Source organism: Lithobates pipiens, unplaced genomic scaffold, assembly GCF_037356315.1.
Source record: "Lithobates pipiens isolate NorthernLeopardFrog02 unplaced genomic scaffold, aLitPip1_a1.2 Scaffold_28, whole genome shotgun sequence".
In the NCBI taxonomy this organism is placed as follows: Eukaryota; Metazoa; Chordata; class Amphibia; order Anura; family Ranidae; genus Lithobates; species Lithobates pipiens.
In genome coordinates, this window is record NW_027507789.1 from 124,316,827 (window position 1) to 124,336,200 (window position 19,374).

Below are 19,374 nucleotides of genomic sequence, written 5' to 3' on the forward strand. Positions count from 1 at the left end.
CTACACGGCAATCTGGGAAAATTGGCATAAATTCCGTAAATCTCAAGAGTTCCAGAATTTGCTGGCCCATAACAGGAGGTCAATGATGACACTATAGCTTACTATATTTACTAATAGCGTACCGAAATGTCATTGAGAAAGCTACAGGAGATCAGTGCAAGGTAGACGGGGAGGGGGGTGGCGGGTCACCCCAACCCTTCCCCAAACGTTCCTGATTGTGCCTCCCCCCCCTTTCCAGTTCCCCCTCTCCCAATTTTCCCTACCGAGCTCTCCCCCCCCCCCACATAGGCCCCTAAGTATGGGAGGGGTGTGGATGGCGGGGCCAAATGTTGGTTGGGCCTGCGGTCGGCATCCCTCTGAATATTGAATGAACAGATGAGGGGGATGAGTTTCTCTAGCGGCCCACACTTACTATACCATAACTAGCAACCTTATCTTGAGTAATATAGGTTTTCTGTTTATAGGTCATTGGCACACATATGGGGCCAAGCTCAGATTCGTGAAAAGCATGTAGACACTCAGTTCTTAGTAAGATTTACGATGATTTACCATATGTCTTATTGTAATGAGTGTACTATCTGCTTGTATATTATATTACTCTCTTTTATTATTTCTGTCATGTTTGCCATTATCTTTAATAAAAGAAATTCTTTATGGAAAAAAAAAAAAAGGTTGTTTTTTCAATAAAGGGGATTTACTAAATCTAATGGCAGCTATGTCAGAAAGAAGGTGAATGGGGTGCTATGCGGTGACATGTTGCACGCAAAGATTAGCAACAAGTATCAAACATATGCACTTAAGTTTTCCCCCTGCAGCTAACCGTCCAGTGGTGATCAATGGGAGCCAAATCTTGTGCTTATTGTCATTTTATTTTATTTTTTCAACAGAAAAGGTTTATTAGAATTTGTCAGGTCCATAAATAAGGTACATAGCTTTCGTATATGCAAACAAAGAAGATATGCAGAATCACATATTCAATAACAATAGAACATAAGCCCTCCAGGGACAAACAAAATTTAGGACCCTACACATGGCTGCCACAAATAGAAATGTGTGTGTGGGGGTATTAAGGGGAAGGAAAGGTGAAAAGTGGAGAAAACAGCAGGAGAGTAGGGAAGAAACAAAGTGTGGGGGGTTGGGGGAGCAACAGGCACAGCACTCACACCAGGAAGTGACATCAGGGGGCTGAGCAGACTTCCAGCATAGAAGTATCTCTCTACGGGTATAGAAGGAGGTATAGCAAATGAAGAGTTTTTGACGTACCTACTCATATAGGGATCATCAAAAATATTTAAACGCTAGGTCCAAGCTTTGGGTCCAATCCAAGAGTCAATCCACACACAGAGTTGATGTTTATTGCCATTTTCTAGGCTAATAGGAAAGAAATTGTGACACAAAGTAGAAGTAGATGGGAGTGCCTGTGGGACGTGCACCAAATAAAAAATAGGAGCCAAACATTATAAAATTCCTTTAACCACTGGCCGACCTGCCGCCATCATTATACTGCGACCGGTTGGCTGTCCGGGGCAAATCGCTGTAACTGTACGTCGGCCCAGCATGTAATGTAGGAGCTGATGTACGTGCCCGGCGGCCAAGGTGTCCGTCGGGCACCCCGCGATCACTCCTGGGAGAGAGAGAACGGGGGATCTGTCAATGAAATTAGACAGATCCCCTATTCTGTCAGGGAGAGGAGAGAGATCTGTTGTTTTTACATCCACTCTCTACACTGCCCCCACAGTTAGAAACACCTCCCCACACTTAACCCCTTGATGGCCCTCTAGTGTTAACAGCTTTTCTTGCCAGTGACATTTATACAGTAATCAGTGGCTATTTTTAACTCTGATTGCTGTATAAATGTCACTGGTCCCAAAAAAGTGTCAAAAGTGTCTGATCTGTCCGCCGCAATGTCGTAGTCCCGCTAAAAATCGCAGACCGCCGCCATTACGAGTAAGAAAAAAAATGCCATTAATCTATCCCCTACGGAAAATCATTTTTCTTACATTTTATTTCTGTATAAAGTACTTTGTTCTCTGGGTGACTGCCAGCTATATGTATCCATTCAGACTGTAACTTCATGAAAATGCTTTCATGAAACTTACCACTCTAAGCCCTTGTACACACGGTCGGAGAATCCGTCGTAATGTGCCCTATCGGACCGCGTCGTCGGATAATCCGACTGTGTGTGGTATGCATCGGACTGTTTCCGTCGGAATATCCGTCGGACCCAATTTTCCAACATGTTGGAAATATTTCCCGACCAACTGGGCCGATCGGACATACTCCGAACATGTGTAGAGAATTTTGATCGGACCAAGTGCCACGCATGCTCAGATCAAATTCCTACATCAGGGCTATTGGCTACTAGCCTGAATGTAGTCCCATCGTAACGAAATTACGTCATCACGTTCTGAAAGATCAGATTTTTCGCCAACTTTGTCCGACCGTGTGTATGCAACAGTTTCGGACAAGATCTGAAGGACAAAATCCGACGGGCAAAATCCGACGGATTTGGTTGTGGAAATCTCCGACCGTGTGTACAGGGGCTTAGGCTTACTAAAGTACAGTATAGTTGTCACTTCTAGTAAAAAAAAGCTCTAAAGAAGGAATGTAAACAAACTTCCTAGTGTTATTTCATTATTGGCAGAAAAAGGGTTAACTTTCTTGAATTTATTCTCTTTTGGGAAGAGGCATTTAAGGGGATATGGTGGTCCATATAGCATAGCTCCCAACTATCCCTGATTTTGAGGGACTGTCCCTGATTTGGAACAAAGTCCCCCTTTCCTCCTAATTTGTCCCTCATTTTGGTCTGATCTATAGTATTTCACAAAAGTGAGTACAAAATTGAGTACACCCCTCCAAATTTTGTAAATATTTTATTATATCTTTTTATGTGACAACACTGAAGAAATTACACTTTACTACAAAGTAAAGTAGTGAGTGTACAGCTTGTATAACAGTGTCAATTTTTTGTCCCCCCCAAAATAACTCAACACACAGCCATTAATGTCTAAACCACTGGCAACAAAAGTGAGTACACCCCTAAGTGAAAATATCCAAATTGGGCCCAATTAGCTATTTTCCCTCCCCTCGTTAGTGTTATAAGTTCTCAGGTGTGAATGGGGAGCAGGTGTGTTAAATTTGGTGTTATCAATCTCACTCTCTCATACTGGTCATTGGAAGTTCAACAGAACTCTCAGAGGATCTGAAAAAAATGAATTGTTGCTCTACATAAAGATTGCCAAGATCCTGAAAATGAGCTGCAGCACGGTGGTCAAGACTATACAGCGGTTTAACAGGAGAGGTTCCACTCAAAACAGACCTCGCCATGGTCGACCAAAGAAGTTGAGTGCACTTGCTCAGCATGATAGCCAGAGGTTGTCTTTGGGAAATAGACATATGAGTGCTGCAGAGGTTGAAGTGGTGGGGGGTCAGCCTGTCAGTGCTCAGACCATACGCCGCACACTGCATCAAATTGATCTGCATGGCTGTCATCCCAGAAGGAAGCCTCATCTAAAAATGATGCACAAGAAAGCCCGCAAATAGTTTGCTGAAGACAAGCAGACTAAAAGCTGTAAGGAAAAAATTAAAATCTTCAGTAATTTGGATATTTACATTTTTACGTACGTTCGATTTTCACCATTTTGCAAAAAGGCGCAATGTAAAAATTACAAAAAAGTGTGTAAACATCCCTTGTAATAGAAAAAAAGCATGACAGGACCTCTTAAAGCGGGGTTCCACCCTAAAGTGGAACTTCCGCTGATCGGAACCCTCCCCCCCTCAGGTGTCACAATTGGCACCTTACAGGGGGGAGGGGGGTGGAGATACCTGTCAAAGACAGGTATTTACACCCACTTCTGGGCATAGACTCCCATGGGAGTCTATGTCATTTCCTGTCCTGCCGCGTTGTCTGCTGGGACACACACGGGTCCCAGTAACAGCGCGGACAATTCCTATTGCGCTGCGCGACTCGCGCATGCGCAGTAGGGAACCGGGAAGTGAAGCCGATTCGCTTCACTTCCTGATTACCTCACCTAGAATGGTGGCAGCAGCAGCCGAGAGCCGAGCGATCGATCGGCCTCAGCTGCCGGCATCGCTAGAACCCGGGACAGGTGACAGGTGTAGTATTTATAGCTGCTGGCTTTTAATATTTTTTTTTTAGGTGGAATCCCTCTTTAAATATGAAATCTGGGGTCAAAAAGACCTCAGATCTCATATTTACAATAAAATGCAATAAAAAAAAAAGTAATGTCATTTAAAAAAAAAGTCTCTTTAAGAGCTATGTTCAGAAGTGGTTAGTGCCAGGAGGGCACCAGAGCATGGTGGGAGACCATTTTTATCTTGTAGCAGACTGCCCGCTGAAGAAGAGGATCCTGGGGTTATGGCAGCTAGCTGCTGCCATAACAACGATATTCCTCTTCAAAGTACCGATGGCTGGTGGTCCGTAAGTGGTTAACTCAATACAGGTTAAGCTTTAATGTTTAGTAGGAATTTTGTAAAATTTGCTGTGTATTTACCTGCTAATCATGATTTTAGTGGATTTTTAGTAAAAATATATATATATTTTTTTTCCAATTCTATTTTTATTTTCAATATTGTTTTGTTTTTAAACATTTGCGCAAATGTGGTGGAACCATCTTTAGAAATCAGTAGCATCTTCTTTTTATTCTACAGATCATGTGCTTTCAGAAAATATATGGTTTGGGGGGTCTTTTACAAACTTTGAAAGCTATAAGTGTGTAGCACTGACTCCCGAAGGAGCGGCTGAGTTGATTTGGGCCTGCACTCTAGTAACAACACCCCACTAACTTGGCTCAATCCCCTTGACACAGCTGTGGTGCAACACAATACAGTACAATATAATACAATGCAAGGTACCTGTATTGTAACCTCAGGATCCATTGGCTCCACCTGCTGAGAGAAAACAGTACGCCACACAACTGGATACTTAAACAACAGTGTATTTTACTGTGAAAATATTCAAAGAGGTGATTACAGTAATTGCGCTGTCATCCCAACATAGGACGACAGCACAATGGATTTCAACATAAACTATTTCAAACAGTATATATATATATATATATATATATATATATATATATATATATATATAAACCGGGAGCCCTACTTTTTAAGCTATGCGTGAGATCTCACTTAAAGTACTTGGTCTTTGGTCTTCTTGTCTTCGCTAGCTAAAGTAATTCCTTGTGATTTGTAATCCACAGGTTAAAGTAAGTTAAGTTGAGGTAAAGGTGCTCCTGATATAACTTCAGTACTTATACTACAAGGCTTGGAATATCAGAGTAGGTAGGCCTCAAGCCTGCTTAGTGTCAGTTGCTCTGCTCCTCCTCCATGGAACTATAAATCCCAGTGAGACCTGCGTGTGAAAGTTAACAAACTGTGGGCCGTAACCTGCACACCAACTGGATCGGAGCTCCGTGTAGTAACTTTGCTCCAGTGACTGCAGCTTGCTTCTCCGTCAGCTGGCCCTTTCGCTCCCTTCCACTCCGCTGGGTGAGCCCAGTCCTCCGAAGCTCAAATGAGTGTCTCTGGATCTCTAAAATCCGGTCCCTTGTCTCTCTGGCTGCATCAGATCACTCGCACAAACAAGCAAGGTTTGCGCTCTGTAAGGGCTGCTGTCCCCGGGAGAGCCTCCCCACAGATCCTCACAGGCAGGCCATGCCATCCCAAGAGACCTAAATTGTCCGCTCAGGTCCCTTTTATGTCCTACCCAGCATGCACTGCTATAGAAAGTGTTCATGGGTAGGTCATCAAGCCTCGTGGGTAAAAGGGTCAACCTTCTGATCAAAAAACAGTCACTTCCTGTATATGTTTTGTGCTGTGTTAAAAGCAATAAACATTCAAGTTCAGTACCAGTAGATGGCGCCAAATACTAAACCAAAGAAATGCCCATAGACTTGTGATTATAGCATGAAAACACACATTAATAAGCGAGGATGTCAGTGCTACAAGTGAAAATAAAAAAGCAAGGGAATAATTGCAAAAATGGTCTGGTCAACTGAGGGTAAAAATGGAGCACAGGGCCTAGCAGTGAAAGGGTTACGGGGGTGTGGCAGGGGCTGTGTCTTATGCCTACATAATTTTACTAATAGGTGTCCCTCATTCCAATCTGAAAAGTTGGGAGGTATGCATATAGTGAACTTGGTGCAAAATTGTACACGTGAAAGTGCATGTAAACCCCAATGTCGCGTACACACAAAGTTTTTTTTTTCCGTAGGATTTTCCGACAAGTTCCGACAGAGTTCTGCTGAAACTGTTGTGTGTACACACGATCAAACCAAAGTCCGATCGTTAGGAATGCGGGGACGTACAGCGCGTACGACGGGACTAGAAAAAGGAAGTTCAATACTCAGTGCGCCACCGTTGGGCTCCTTCTGCTGATCTCGTGTTAGTAGAGGTTTGGTTAGAGACGATTTACACTTTTTCAAACTTGTGCTTATTCCGATCGTTTTGCTGCTGTTCAGTTTCTACTTGTGTGTTTGTATCTGATTTTCAGTGCGTGTAGTCAGTTCGTATCTGTTTTCGGTGCGTTCTGGTCCGCTCATTACTGATTTTCAGCTCGCTCTTCACAGGCCCTGCTGTTCTTTAGTGCGTTCTGTTAAGTTCATTCTGACCAGCCGACCATTTTGAAACCATGGTGCGGGTATGTACTCGTTGTAGAATTTGTGCTGTGTGGGGGCTTGGTGTTGGGGTTCATATTGTGACCCGAGGCTAGTCAATGAACAGGGCAAGGAGGAGTACATGGACCAAGAATTGGTTACTCTAGCGTGACCAATTCTCGCCCATGCCTTTGCTTCGTGAAATCCAGGAGAATAATCCTAATGATTTCAGGAATTATCTCAGGATGACGGACCCCATTTTTCACTGTCTGTTGGCTTATTGCGGCACTTGGCGACTGGAAGAAGCCTGCAAGGCCTCAAGTTCTCAACAAGCATCTCCCCCCAGGCTCTGGGGATCATTATTCCAGAGACCTGTTCTGCCATCATTCAGGTCCTGCAGAAGGGACTATATTAGGGTAAGTTTTATCCCTTAACATCACATTATATGTATTTAATGTTTGCTAATGTATTGTATTTATTTCATTATTCCCTAATTACCATGATTGGTATATGCTGTGAATGTCCCGTTTATCCTCATGCATGCTGGAAGCTTTTTTAATGCTCCTTTTTTTGCCTACATGGATATTTGCCTTCACTAACCTCCACAGCATGCTATCCTGGTCCTATACACACCCATTGTCCCTTAACAATGTATATTGTCAGCTCCATTGTACTGCTTTCCCCGAAACACCCCCTAAAATGTGTCCAAATGTTATATGTGTCCTTAAATTCAGGCTGGAGGCTTTTTCTGGCTCCCAAAGTCACCGCAAACTCCCCCCCTCCATACAATTTATCAATGGGACCATCAGAGGGGGTGAGGAATCTGATAAGCAGGTCTTATATTTTTATCTTTTTAAATACTCCTTAAAATAAATGTTATACTGATGTTGTGCAAGAATGTTTTTGTGTAATTTGCTTGCAATGTAATGTGTAAAAGTACTTATATTTTTTTTCTTGTTTGCCTCCACAGTTTCCTTCAACGCCATAGGAATGGCAGACTCTGGCTCCCATTTTGCTGACCGTTGGGACTTTCCCAACTGTGGAGGGGCTATAGATGGGAAGCATGTCCACATTGTGTCACCACCCCATTCGGAGTCTTACTATTATAACTATAAGGGGTTTAATAGTGTAGTGTTAATGGCGGTGGTGTCGGCAGACTATGAGTTCCTCTTTGTGGACATGGGGAAGAATGGCCGGATGTCCAATGGAGGAGTCTTTGCCCAGACAGAGTTTTACCAGCGTCTCCAGACTGGTGGCCCATTGCCACCTGATGTGGATAACGTGGAAGGACTCCCCTTCGTCTTTATTGCAGATGAAGCCTTCGGTCTCGGCAAGCACCTGATGAGGACATTCCCCCAAAATACCCTCACCCCGGAGAGGAGGGTTTTTAACTACAAGTTGGCCAGAGTGAGAAGAGTCGTTGAGAATACCTTTGGGATAATGGCCAGCCAGTTCTGCCTGTTTCTGACAGCAATCCATATGGCGGATTACAAAATCAACCATATCATCGTATGCTGCTGCATCCTGAATTATCTAGCCTCAGTTGGGCCTGAGGCTGGAGTTATTACAGACAGTTGGGCCTGGATACTGGCCGTACTGGCTTGGTACCCCAACGTGCCTGTGAAGTTCGGGAGAAATATGTTAATTATGTTATGGGTAGGAGGGCCATTGCAATGCCAGACAATGTCTAAAACTTTTTGTAATAAAAAAATATTCAGATAAAATCTAGAATTTTCTTTATTGCTTGCTTTTCTTTTTGGCTGTCTCCTAGGTTCTCCTAGTGCACTTGAAGTGCCAAGTGGATTTCCCTTTAGTAAATAAGCCCCATTGTCACTGTAAACACAAAATTACTTACAAAACTGGTATTGAGCATTGAAAAAAGAAGCCACACATTGTTGTATTTCAAAATGTTTACTCTGTGCACATTCACACATGTGCGTTTAGAAAATTTGTTAAAATTATTTCATTTTTTTCTCTTTTTTTATATTTTTTCCTCAATATCTTTTTTTTTTTTTTACAAATATGCATGTTTTAAAATATAACATACACAACTCTGGAACTTAAAAAGTTCAATTTATAAAAACTGAAGGCAATATCAGACATTATAGTGTCAAAAATGTCTTGATATTGCCGTAAATCTGAAGGGGTGATTTCACCCCTGTAAAAGCCAAAATTTGAAGATGTACACAAATTGGGAGTCCAAAATGGGTAATGTCAACATGTGCTATCTCCCATCATGGGGGATCAATGGACGTGTTTTCGGGGTGCAACCTCTTCCTCTCACCTACCACAAAACGCTTACACTGAGATCCCCTGATGGCAGATAGCACATGTTGACACACCGTGTGTATCTTAAAAATTTGGCTTTTAAAATGTACAATTAAAATTTCCCCATTCCAGGTCATAATTTACTGGATGAGTGTTTGGGCGCTGGTCCTAGTGAAAGGTTCCATTGCTTCCTGTTCCACAACCAGCACATCATCTAAAAATTTGTTTAAAAAACATATATTTAGAAATATGCAGGCATACATAGATTACGTGAAGCTGGGGTATCAGACACTGGCCCACTTCCTCCACCTCTCCTTCCTCAAGGTCCTCGGGGGTCCCTAATATCCTCTGACTGCTGTCTGAGTCTTTTCTGAGAATGAAACAAAAGGTATACTTAAATATTTTTGATTCTAACCTCCATCATCACCAAGAAAGAAGGCACCTCATCCCAATTAGAATATTTTAAATAATGGGAAAACCCAAAGAGGAAGAAGGGGATTTTTACGGTGCTTAATTATTCTAAACAAAATAGCAAAAGGGAAAGCAAAACATGAAAATTGTAAAAACAATTATTTTATTATCATATATTAAAAACTAGCACATGGCATGTGTTAAGTTAATATCTACTTATACAAAATGACACATAACAACTGGTCCATATGGTAGACAGGTAGAAGAATGCTTGTGCTTGATTATCCCAACATGTTTCGCATTATACTTTTTCCTTTTTCACTGTCCAGACTGGTCCCTGTCTGTGCCCTCTTGAGCCACTTTATCCAGCCGCTGAGCGTGTGACTGCGCACACTTTTTTCATCTTAAGCTTGGGGCATCTGCGTGGGACGGTGGAGATGAGGGGAGGGTAAGCACCAATTTGAGGTTCTGGGTGTGGAAGTTGTAATTATATGATGCATATATTATTTTTGTACATATTATAAATCGTATCATGCTTTGTAATTAATATCTGTTCATTGTTATTACTAGCTCGTGCATCCCCTGAAGAAGCTTATTGCGAAACATGTTGGGATAATCAAGCACAAGCATTCTTCTACCTGTCTACCATATGGACCAGTTGTTATGTGTCATTTTGTATAAGTAGATATTAACTTAACACATGCCATGTGCTAGTTTTTAATATATGATAATAAAATAATTGTTTTTACAATTTTCATGTTTTGCTTTCCCTTTTGCTATTTTGTTTAGAATAATTAAGCACCGTAAAAATCCCCTTCTTCCTCTTCGGGTTTTCCCATTATTTAAAAGGTATACTTAGTACACAGATATTTGAGTCCAGAAATAGGAATATGAAACATTGCTTTCTAGTGGTGTACAATTGTCTGTTTGGGCAGAGATCCAAGTTGAAGACATGATTAAAATTCCTTTTTAACCAAGCTGGAATACTTACCTTTTTTGTCCAAGTTTCACAGATGGAGACACTCCAAGTATCCATTAGAGCACCTGTGTGGGTTATCCTCAAAAATGTGCTCTGATGTCCCACACTAGTACTCCTGAGTCCAGATGTGTAAACAGCTGCTGAGTGTCCTCTCCTTACATTTCACTAAATCAAGTTTGCAATTCATTCAAATTTCAAAGACATCTAGACAACAATGTCCTAAACTTCTTTTAATAAGACAAATTAGCATGACCAAAATCTAGTTATAACCCTGTATCAGCTAAATACATTGTATTTATTGGCAAACTAACAATGTTTCCTACGAACGATTACTGTGCCCACAAACATGTAAGAAGCCATTTAAAACTGTACAACAGTAAAGAAAAGCACATGGAGCAGCATGCAAGTTAATAATCATAATAGGAACACACGACAAGTACTTACTTTTTTGAAGCACTCGCAGTTTTATGTCGGACCAGCGCTTCCTTAATTGGTCTTTGGACCATAGTACCCCAAACTTACGCTCCAGAGTGTTTACAACTGATGTCATGAATTGGTAGTTTCGCAAATTGAGATGGGTGTACGGACCATGTTTCCCATCATAATCCTCCCTGCACAAGATCTCCACCATCTCCGCCATTGCATCAAAGGCCATGTTGGTGGCCTTAAATCTCCTACTCCTGGAACCGGACGTTTGGGGCCCTGGGCTTTTCTCCTCACTAGATGAGAAAATGGCAACTATCTGTGTCTCCGCCATGTTGCTCCTACTGCGCACTGAAGAGAGAAGGGGTAGGGAATATTAGTGAAAAAGAACGTCAGGGGCGGGTGAAGCGGGCGGAGTTTGACACATGCGCAGTGTATATAAATTTAACACGCATCTGTCGTAAGTACGATCTGTGTGTGGAAGATGAACGAACGGAAGTGGCGAGCATGCTAAACAAAGGTAAAATTTGAACTTGGCCCATCACAGTGGCCTACACTGCTTCAAGATTGAGGCCTATATTGGGATAAGATAATGAGAGTTTAGGCTGATATTAGTGTTTTTGTCTTGTGTATTGTCTTAAAGCAATGTTGAATCAGTTTAAGGAGCCAGAGTTCATGGACAGTTTCATAGACAGATACAGGGAGATGAGGAATTTGTGGGAGGTGAAACACAGCTTATATTATAACAAACAAGCTAGGAGGTCATTGCTGGAGAAACTTCTGAAATTTGTGAAGACTCAGGTCCCCGAAGCAAACATGACGTTTTTGGAAAATAAAATTGGGATCTTGAGGAACATGTATAAGAATGAGCATAATAAGATCCAGATATCACTCCAATCAGGAGCATCAGCAGAGAATGTTTATGTGCCCAGGCTGTGGTACATCAACAAACTGAGGTTTCTGGATGACTAGACTGAAGCCAGGGAATCTCTTTCGACCCTTCCCTGCAGCCTTCCCTCCACCCCAGCAGAGGCTGATGAGGAACAACCAGGGCCTTCCATCCTGGAAGAAGTGGATGCGCCCAACTGGAGCCAGGTATATTATTTTTTTACATATTTATTTTCATATTAATGATGTTAACTAGATGTTATAAATGATTATAAAATAAATGGTTTTATCCAAAAAATTAGGTATACATATCACTAGACAGTAGTGGCCAAAAATGTTTGGGACCAGCTTGAAAAATGCTGGGGTTAGAAAGATAGTATTTTTTCTATTTATTAAAATTAAATTTGCAATTCATGAGCTGAAAATTGTGTGTGATCGATGAAGCAAAAACTACATCTATGTCCCTTTTTTATACACAGGATGAGCTCAGCCAGGATGAGGGTCTGGAAAGCCTCAGCCAGGAGGAGGCCGTGCCAAGCGTTAGCCAGGATGAGGCCATGCCCAGTGGCAGACAGGAGGACGTGCCCAGTGTTAGCCAGGAGGTGGCTGGGCCCAGTAGGAACCTCACCCAATCCCAGGTGCCTCCCCTCTGCCTTACCACCAAAAGGCCCAGGAAGGTGACATTTTCCTCAGGAGCCCCCCCCCCCCCCCCCAACGCTGAAGAGGCCTATGGCTGCTATCTATGCTATCTAGCCACCAGGTTGCTGGAATTGGAGAAGTGCCAATGCCTCCTCTGTGAAGGATTATTTTCTGATGCCCTTCAGAAGGGGCCAGCTGACTGAGAACAGCCACATATGTGAGCTCGTCCATCCTCCTCCTCCAGCCACAAGTCCACCAACAGAGCCACAGCCTTCAGGGAAGGCTGCAGGGAAGAGAAGAAAATGATGGCCTGGGTTCAGTCTGATCTGACAGAAGACGCAGGCTGTTGTAGTACAATAAACTAGGGACAGATATGTCATCTGCTGCTGGTCCAGATCTCTGGGATTCCTTTACCAGATTGCGCTTCCTATTATATGGACTCCTCAAGCTTACAATTTTCTTTTCCACAGACTTGTTGATGTGTGCCATGGGGGCCAAATGGCTTTTCAAATTACAAAAGTTTGTCCAGCGTTGACTTCTTTATTTTGTTACCCAGAATAAATGTATATTTTTTTATTTTCACAAAATACTTTCCTATGTGTTTTTATTCAAAAAGGACAGTTTGTTTGTGAGTAGGCAGGTACATTTCAAAAAGACAATGTCAAATTAACAAGGGACAACAACCTCCTTGAGGTTAATAAAAAATATAAGATAATAATGTTATTGTGGTAACTTGACACTCCAAAAAAACTAATTATATGCAGATCACTATAAAATTATTTTTAAGTAATCGTAAAATAAATTTTGATGAAATAAAAAGTTATAAAAGATGAGTATAAAAAATAATTGTAAACATTATTATGAAGATTGGACTTTTAAAAAATAGAATATTAGTCATGAGATGAGGATAAATAATGAAGAAATCAGTTTATGAGCAGCAAAACAACTTCATTCTTCCAGCATTCTAAAGAAGAAAAGAATGCGCTGCATTAAAAGATCACAGAATTAGCAGCAGGAGGAATGTGCTACCTCCAATACGAACGCTAGTTTTACCACACCGATCGATTCCGTCTCATACTTGCTTCAGAGCATGCGTCATTTTTGGTCCGTCGGAACATCATACAGAAGGACTTGGTTCAGCTTTAAAACAAGATTTAAAACATGTTCTATTTCTAGGTCCATCAGAATTTTTGTAAAAAAAAAGTTTGATGAGGCATACACACAATCAGAATATACGAAAAGATTCCGTCTGGCTATTTCTGTTGGACATTCCACTCGTGTGTACACGGTATAACACTGAATTGTCTTCCTTTTGGTCTGCTAAATATACCATTAAAACTTTTTTTTTTTTTTTTTATATCTGTCTAGATCTGTTTAATACGTGCAAAAAATACCTGTTAATTTTGCCAGATATCATGTGAGCTGGTAACTTGTGTCTGTGCACAAGGTAGGATTATGGAGATGTGGAATGGGAGGATATGATTAGAGCTGAGTTCTTTGTAATCCATGAGAAATGAAGTAAATGGGACTGACATCACGTATTAGGAAGTCAGAGCTGTGTTGTCATGTCAAAAAGAAAAGTATAAGCACACTTATTTCTGGCTCCCTTATTGTTCTGTATTTGCAGCATGTTTAACCACTTCCTGCCTGCCCGCAATGTACTGCGGATGAGCTGCACCTGCTGTGATTGTACACAGCGGGTGCTTATCATCAAGTCCCAGCCAATGATTCTATACAGAGGGAACAATCTCTCCGTTTCTCATCCTTGCCAAGCAGAGATGAGAAACATATAGCTCTATTAGTAAAAGCAGCACACTACACATACATTAAACATAGTCACACATTTAACCCCTTGATCGACCTAGATGTTAACCCTTTTCCAGCCAGTGTCACTAGTATAGTGACAGTTTATGATATTATCATTGATCACTGTATTTGTGTCACTGGTGATGTCAGTGGGAGTTAGTCAGTTCCTCCTAGCATCAGTTCGTGTAAGGTTGCTCACCGCAATATTGCAGTCCCATTATAAGCCATTGATCTCCACCTTTAGTAGTCTAAAAAAAATATCGCTTTTACTTCAAAGTTTTCGGTCTTTTTTTTGTTTCGTTTTTCAAGTCACTGTACACAGCACTTTACATATACGGTTACTCGCCACCAGGTGCCCCACCCAATCCCTACCCTGCACCGCCCCTAAACATAGCCTCATAAGTTATCTCATAGTAAAATGATTAGTAAGGTTGAATAAAGACACCAGTCCATCCAGTTCAACCTGAGTGAGTGTGGATGCATGTCTACAATTGTCCCTGTACATTGTGTCTCCTTAAGATGCTCCTCTATTATATATTATTTATTTAAGGTACCCATATAGTGCTTTCAATTTACGCCAATTAACCTACCAGCATGTCTTTGGAGTGTGGGAGGAAACCAGAGTACCCAGAGAAAACCCGCACAGGCACAGGGAGAACATGCAAACTCCAGGCAGGCAGTGTCATGGTTGGGATTCGAACCAGTGATGTATAGCCATGTATACCTCTTATCCAGGTATAAATGGAATGCTGCACGGGCCCTCTAAAGTATGGGGCATGGGTCACAATTTCAACCCCTTTGACCCCTGTACTTACTGCCCTGCTTACATCACAGCAACTGCACTGATTTTAGTAATTTCAGGAGTACAAGTATCTTCAATACACTTTATTCTCCTCAAAAGGACTTACCATTTCAGTTGTTGCTTTATTCCACTTTTGACCAAATGGTCATGTATCATGAGGATACTGGGGGAAACACCGCCTATAATTACTACACAAAGCATAAGAAGCAGAAGGGTTTCTAGTTAAACCAGAAAACCAGTTAAAGCATAGAGAAGCCCCCTAAGTCAGTTATGAATAGGTGTCCTCAGGCCAGGGTAAGGACACTCAACCTCTTTCTTTTGGATGTTTATTTTATATTATGGCAAATGCAGCAGGACATATGAGGGAAGATGGGTAGAGCAAAGAATTCTGTCCAAGAGGTTCATTGACAAAGTCCTAAGAGACGGGTTGTAAGAGACTCCTGGGAGATATCTTAGCCTATTGTCCTATCCAGTTAAACACTGCCTTAGCTAATTTTGTTCCTTCACTTGTACTGATTGTATTATAAACTTCCAGACATTTCATCTCAGTATGAAGCGCAGACAGATCTGACCACTGTTGTAACCTGAATTTTAACTACAACACATTTATTCAATCACTTTCTCTTTATTCTGTCCACAGAACCTTTTAGATAACAAGCCTTCGCTTCCTGAATACAAAGTAGCTTCTGTCCAGAAACCTCGCTTCATCCTTCTTCATTACAGCATCTTCAAAGCCCTCTGGGACTGGCTTATCCTCTTAGCCACCTTTTATGTGGCTGTCACTGTCCCTTACAATGTCTGCTTCACGGGCCACGATGACAGTGTGTCTGCAGCACGGAGCACTATTGTCAGTGACATTGCCGTGGAAATGCTATTTATTTTAGGTAAGCCAACTGGACCACACAGCCTTCCCACCATATACAAAAAGATAATAGTTTAGACTTTAGAAAACAGAAATGGACTAATATTACCACGCTAGCAGCTACTACAATAAAATTCAATTCAGCAGCAGAAGAAAGGATGGAAATGACAGTAAATTGTGAAAATGAATGTATCTTAGAGTGAATCTTGTGACAAAGTGAAAACTGCGTTTGGTAAATGTCCAGGCCTAGACCAGCAATATGGCAATCTAGCATTTGCCAGAAGTATTTGTCTGTTTAAAGCCTACATTTTGAGAAAAAAAAAATCATTACAAGGGACGGTACTTACATTCAAGGAGAACTGCCCCTTGTGCTTGTGGCTGCTATTGTGTGGGTCAGTATAGCACTGGACTCATATGTACTCATTAACAGTGCCAACTATGCTCACCCTCTCCTTTATTCATAGAAGCTGAACTATAGCTTCCAGCAATGAAAAGCCCTCTATGATTTGAGGAGGCAGACCTTTAATTGGTTTGCCCATCCTCTATTGATAGAGTGCTTTTCAATGATGTAAGCTATAATACAGCTTGTGAATGGAGGAGAGGTTTGGAAAGGATGAGCATAGTTGGCAGCTTTGATGTCACTATTCACCTGAGCATGGTATCATCCCTATATAGGATTAAGAACAGACTTCTGCCACCTTTGTAACCTCCAACATCAGACCTAGCAATTGGCATCCACGAAAAAGATACTTTTATATTGCAGATCATCCTGGGTTTGTTTTATTAAATACACTTCCGAAAACAGTAACTCCGCTACCAAAGCTTTGCCGGTTTTGGTCAAAGTTTTGGAAATCTTTCTCTCTGGATATCAGTAGAAACTTGACAGGGGTACTAAGTCTTTACTGATGCTATTCAAAACTAAAGAAACAAAAATAATGTTTTGCTGGACTTTAAATGAATTCTTTGTTCTACAAAACCCCAAAAAGAAAACGTTTTTCTCCGCAGCTGCTGTTTTTTTTTTCCTATAATTGGCCAATTATTATTTTAAATATAGTATTGTAGTGATTTATGGGTTGTATTTTTGTAGTATTGGTATATAAATAAATATAGGACTTTTATATATTGTACAGAGCGGTCTCCTGGGTCTCATTGATAGATCATAAGGGTTTTGGGCAAGGTATATTGTAATAGAGATTGAGCCTTAGCCAAGGTTTTTTATTCAGTTTTTATGGGATTATTTCTACATAACCTTGTATGTAAGGTTTGTATGCAAAGTGTACCTTCTGAGACAGTAAAACCCCATTTCTCAAATTTTACAGATATAATTTTAAATTTCCGGACTACATATGTTAGCCATTCTGGACAAGTGGTGTATGATCCACGCTCTATCTGTATCCACTACCTCGCCACATGGTTCTTTGTGGACCTTATTGCTGCTTTGCCCTTTGATCTTCTCTATGCATTCAACGTCACAGTGGTAAGAGAAAAAACAACCCAGCACATCTTTACTACCTTAGGATCAGGTTTTTTTCATTCACATAACTAGAACTGTTAAGTATTTACAGATCATAATAATGTAATATGATTAAAGAATACCAGGTTGTTCAAAGCACAGACCACTCTTATCTAATGACCAATGCTTTTCTCTTTTTCCAAAAAATCATGAAAGACGTCTCTGGTACATTTACTGAAGACAGTTCGATTATTGAGGCTACTGAGGTTATTGCAGAAGCTGGATCGATATTCTCAGTACAGTGCCATGGTGCTAACTCTTCTGATGTCCATGTTTGCTCTGCTGGCCCACTGGATGGCCTGTGTCTGGTTTGTTATCGGCCGCAAAGAGATGGAGAGTAATGACCCTGTCACCTGGGACATAGGTAAGCATTGCTTGACACTTTCATCTGGTCTGTGTATGGGCAGGTTCATGCAAAAGCTTTGTCAAGGAAAAATATGATTTTAAAGATGATAATCTCCTATTGCCCGGGGGCCCCATGAGTTGTCAGTCCGCCCCTGGTCACACTAAAACAATAATGAATGAAATAATCATGTAACAACAGTTGAGCTTTATCCACATGAGTCATATAACTCTAAAATGATCAAACCATGTAGGTTGTAACAAATAACTGAGTATTAGAAATGAGCAAATTTCTAACAACAATATCTTCAGCCAGCCAACAAGCACTAGTAGATTCATGTCGGATATGTTAACCACCTCAACATCAGCATTTTATACTGTACTCCTTCCTTTCCAAGCCATTTTTAAATTTTCAGTGCAGTGATAGCATGACTGACAATTACTCAACTGTTTTTTTTTTTTTTTAACTATACAAAACTAAACATTTTGAAAAAAAAGCAGTTTCTCCTTTTCCACTATAAACACAATATTTTGTTCTATTTGCTGTAATAAATATCCCCATTTCTTTTTTAAAAAGCTAATTTTTTCTCAGTTTAGGCTGATATGTATTTCTCTACATATTTTTGGAAATAAAAATCGCAATAAGCATATATTGATTGGTTTGCGCAAAAGTTATATCGTCTACAAAATAGAGGATAGATTTATAGCATTCTTAATGGTGGATATCAGCAATTTTTATCATGACTGTGACATTATAACCATTGGCATTTATACATTGATCAGTGCTATAAAAATGCATTGATTACTGTAAAAATGTTACTGGCAGTGAAGGGGTTAACACTAGGGTCTAATCAAGGGGTTAACTGTGTTCACTGCTACATGTTCTAACTGAAGGGGGGATGGAACTTTCTAGGAGAAGAGATAGATCAGTGTTCATACTTTGTATGATCTGTCTCTTCTACTCTTAGAAAACCGGGATACACACAGAGATCCTGGTTCTCGCCATGTCACGAGTGATCACGGGAGCCCGGCACTCGCATCAGCTCTGGGGGTGAGCAGCGGGTGCACGTAGGGGAGAGATAAAAAAAATGTCACTGGCCGTGAAAGGTGGCACGCCCCCGGAGGCCACTAAAAGAAGCGACGTAACATGGCGGCGATTCACGCAGCTGAGCCATGTTGCCACAGTACAACTGCGGCGGCTGGTTGGCAAGCAGTTAACTACTGGTGACCCCCTGACATGCCACATTTGGCATGTAATATTTTTGGGGGAGGAGCGGTTATCCTGTTTTTACAGGCACCCAGCTCCCACTTCCTATTCTGGTGCCGCGGCACCGGAAGGAAGATCACCTCTCCACCTACCTCTCTGCAATCTTATAGGATACATCACAGGTCCCAGGGGTTCCTGGACCTCCATCACTAGCAGGGGATGCCAGATGTAAACTTCCTGACCTCCAGATTTAGCAGGGCATATAGATATGACAGTGAGTGTTTCAATGATTCCCCCTTTAAACATATCTGTTCAAAAGTCAAGAGGTCACGCATTAAAGTAGGGATTCTTAACCACTTAAGCCCCGGACCAATTTGCAGCCAAAGGACCAAGCACCTTTTTGAGATGCGGCACTGCGTCGCTTTAACTGACAATTGCGCGGTCATGCGACGTGGCTCCCAAACAAAATTGGCGTCCTTTTTTCCCCAGAAATAGAGCTTTCTTTTGGTGGTATTTGATCACCTCTGCTTTTTTTGCACTATAAACAAAAATAGAGCGACAATTTTGAAAAAAATGTAATATTTTTTACTTTTTGCTTTAATAAATATCCCCAAAAA

General features: G+C 41.2%; 1 protein-coding gene across 1 annotated transcript in view; it reads left to right on the forward strand.

Annotated features, from left to right (window-relative positions):
- KCNH4 (potassium voltage-gated channel subfamily H member 4) overlaps positions 1 to 19,374 on the forward strand; it is a 591,120-nt gene that overhangs the window by 342,572 nt on the left and 229,174 nt on the right. Inside the window, exons 5-7 of the mRNA XM_077459579.1 lie at positions 15,474 to 15,717; positions 17,015 to 17,172; positions 17,365 to 17,572. Of these exons, the coding sequence (XP_077315705.1) occupies positions 15,474 to 15,717; positions 17,015 to 17,172; positions 17,365 to 17,572 (610 nt within the window). The remainder of the gene's footprint in view (positions 1 to 15,473; positions 15,718 to 17,014; positions 17,173 to 17,364; positions 17,573 to 19,374) is intronic.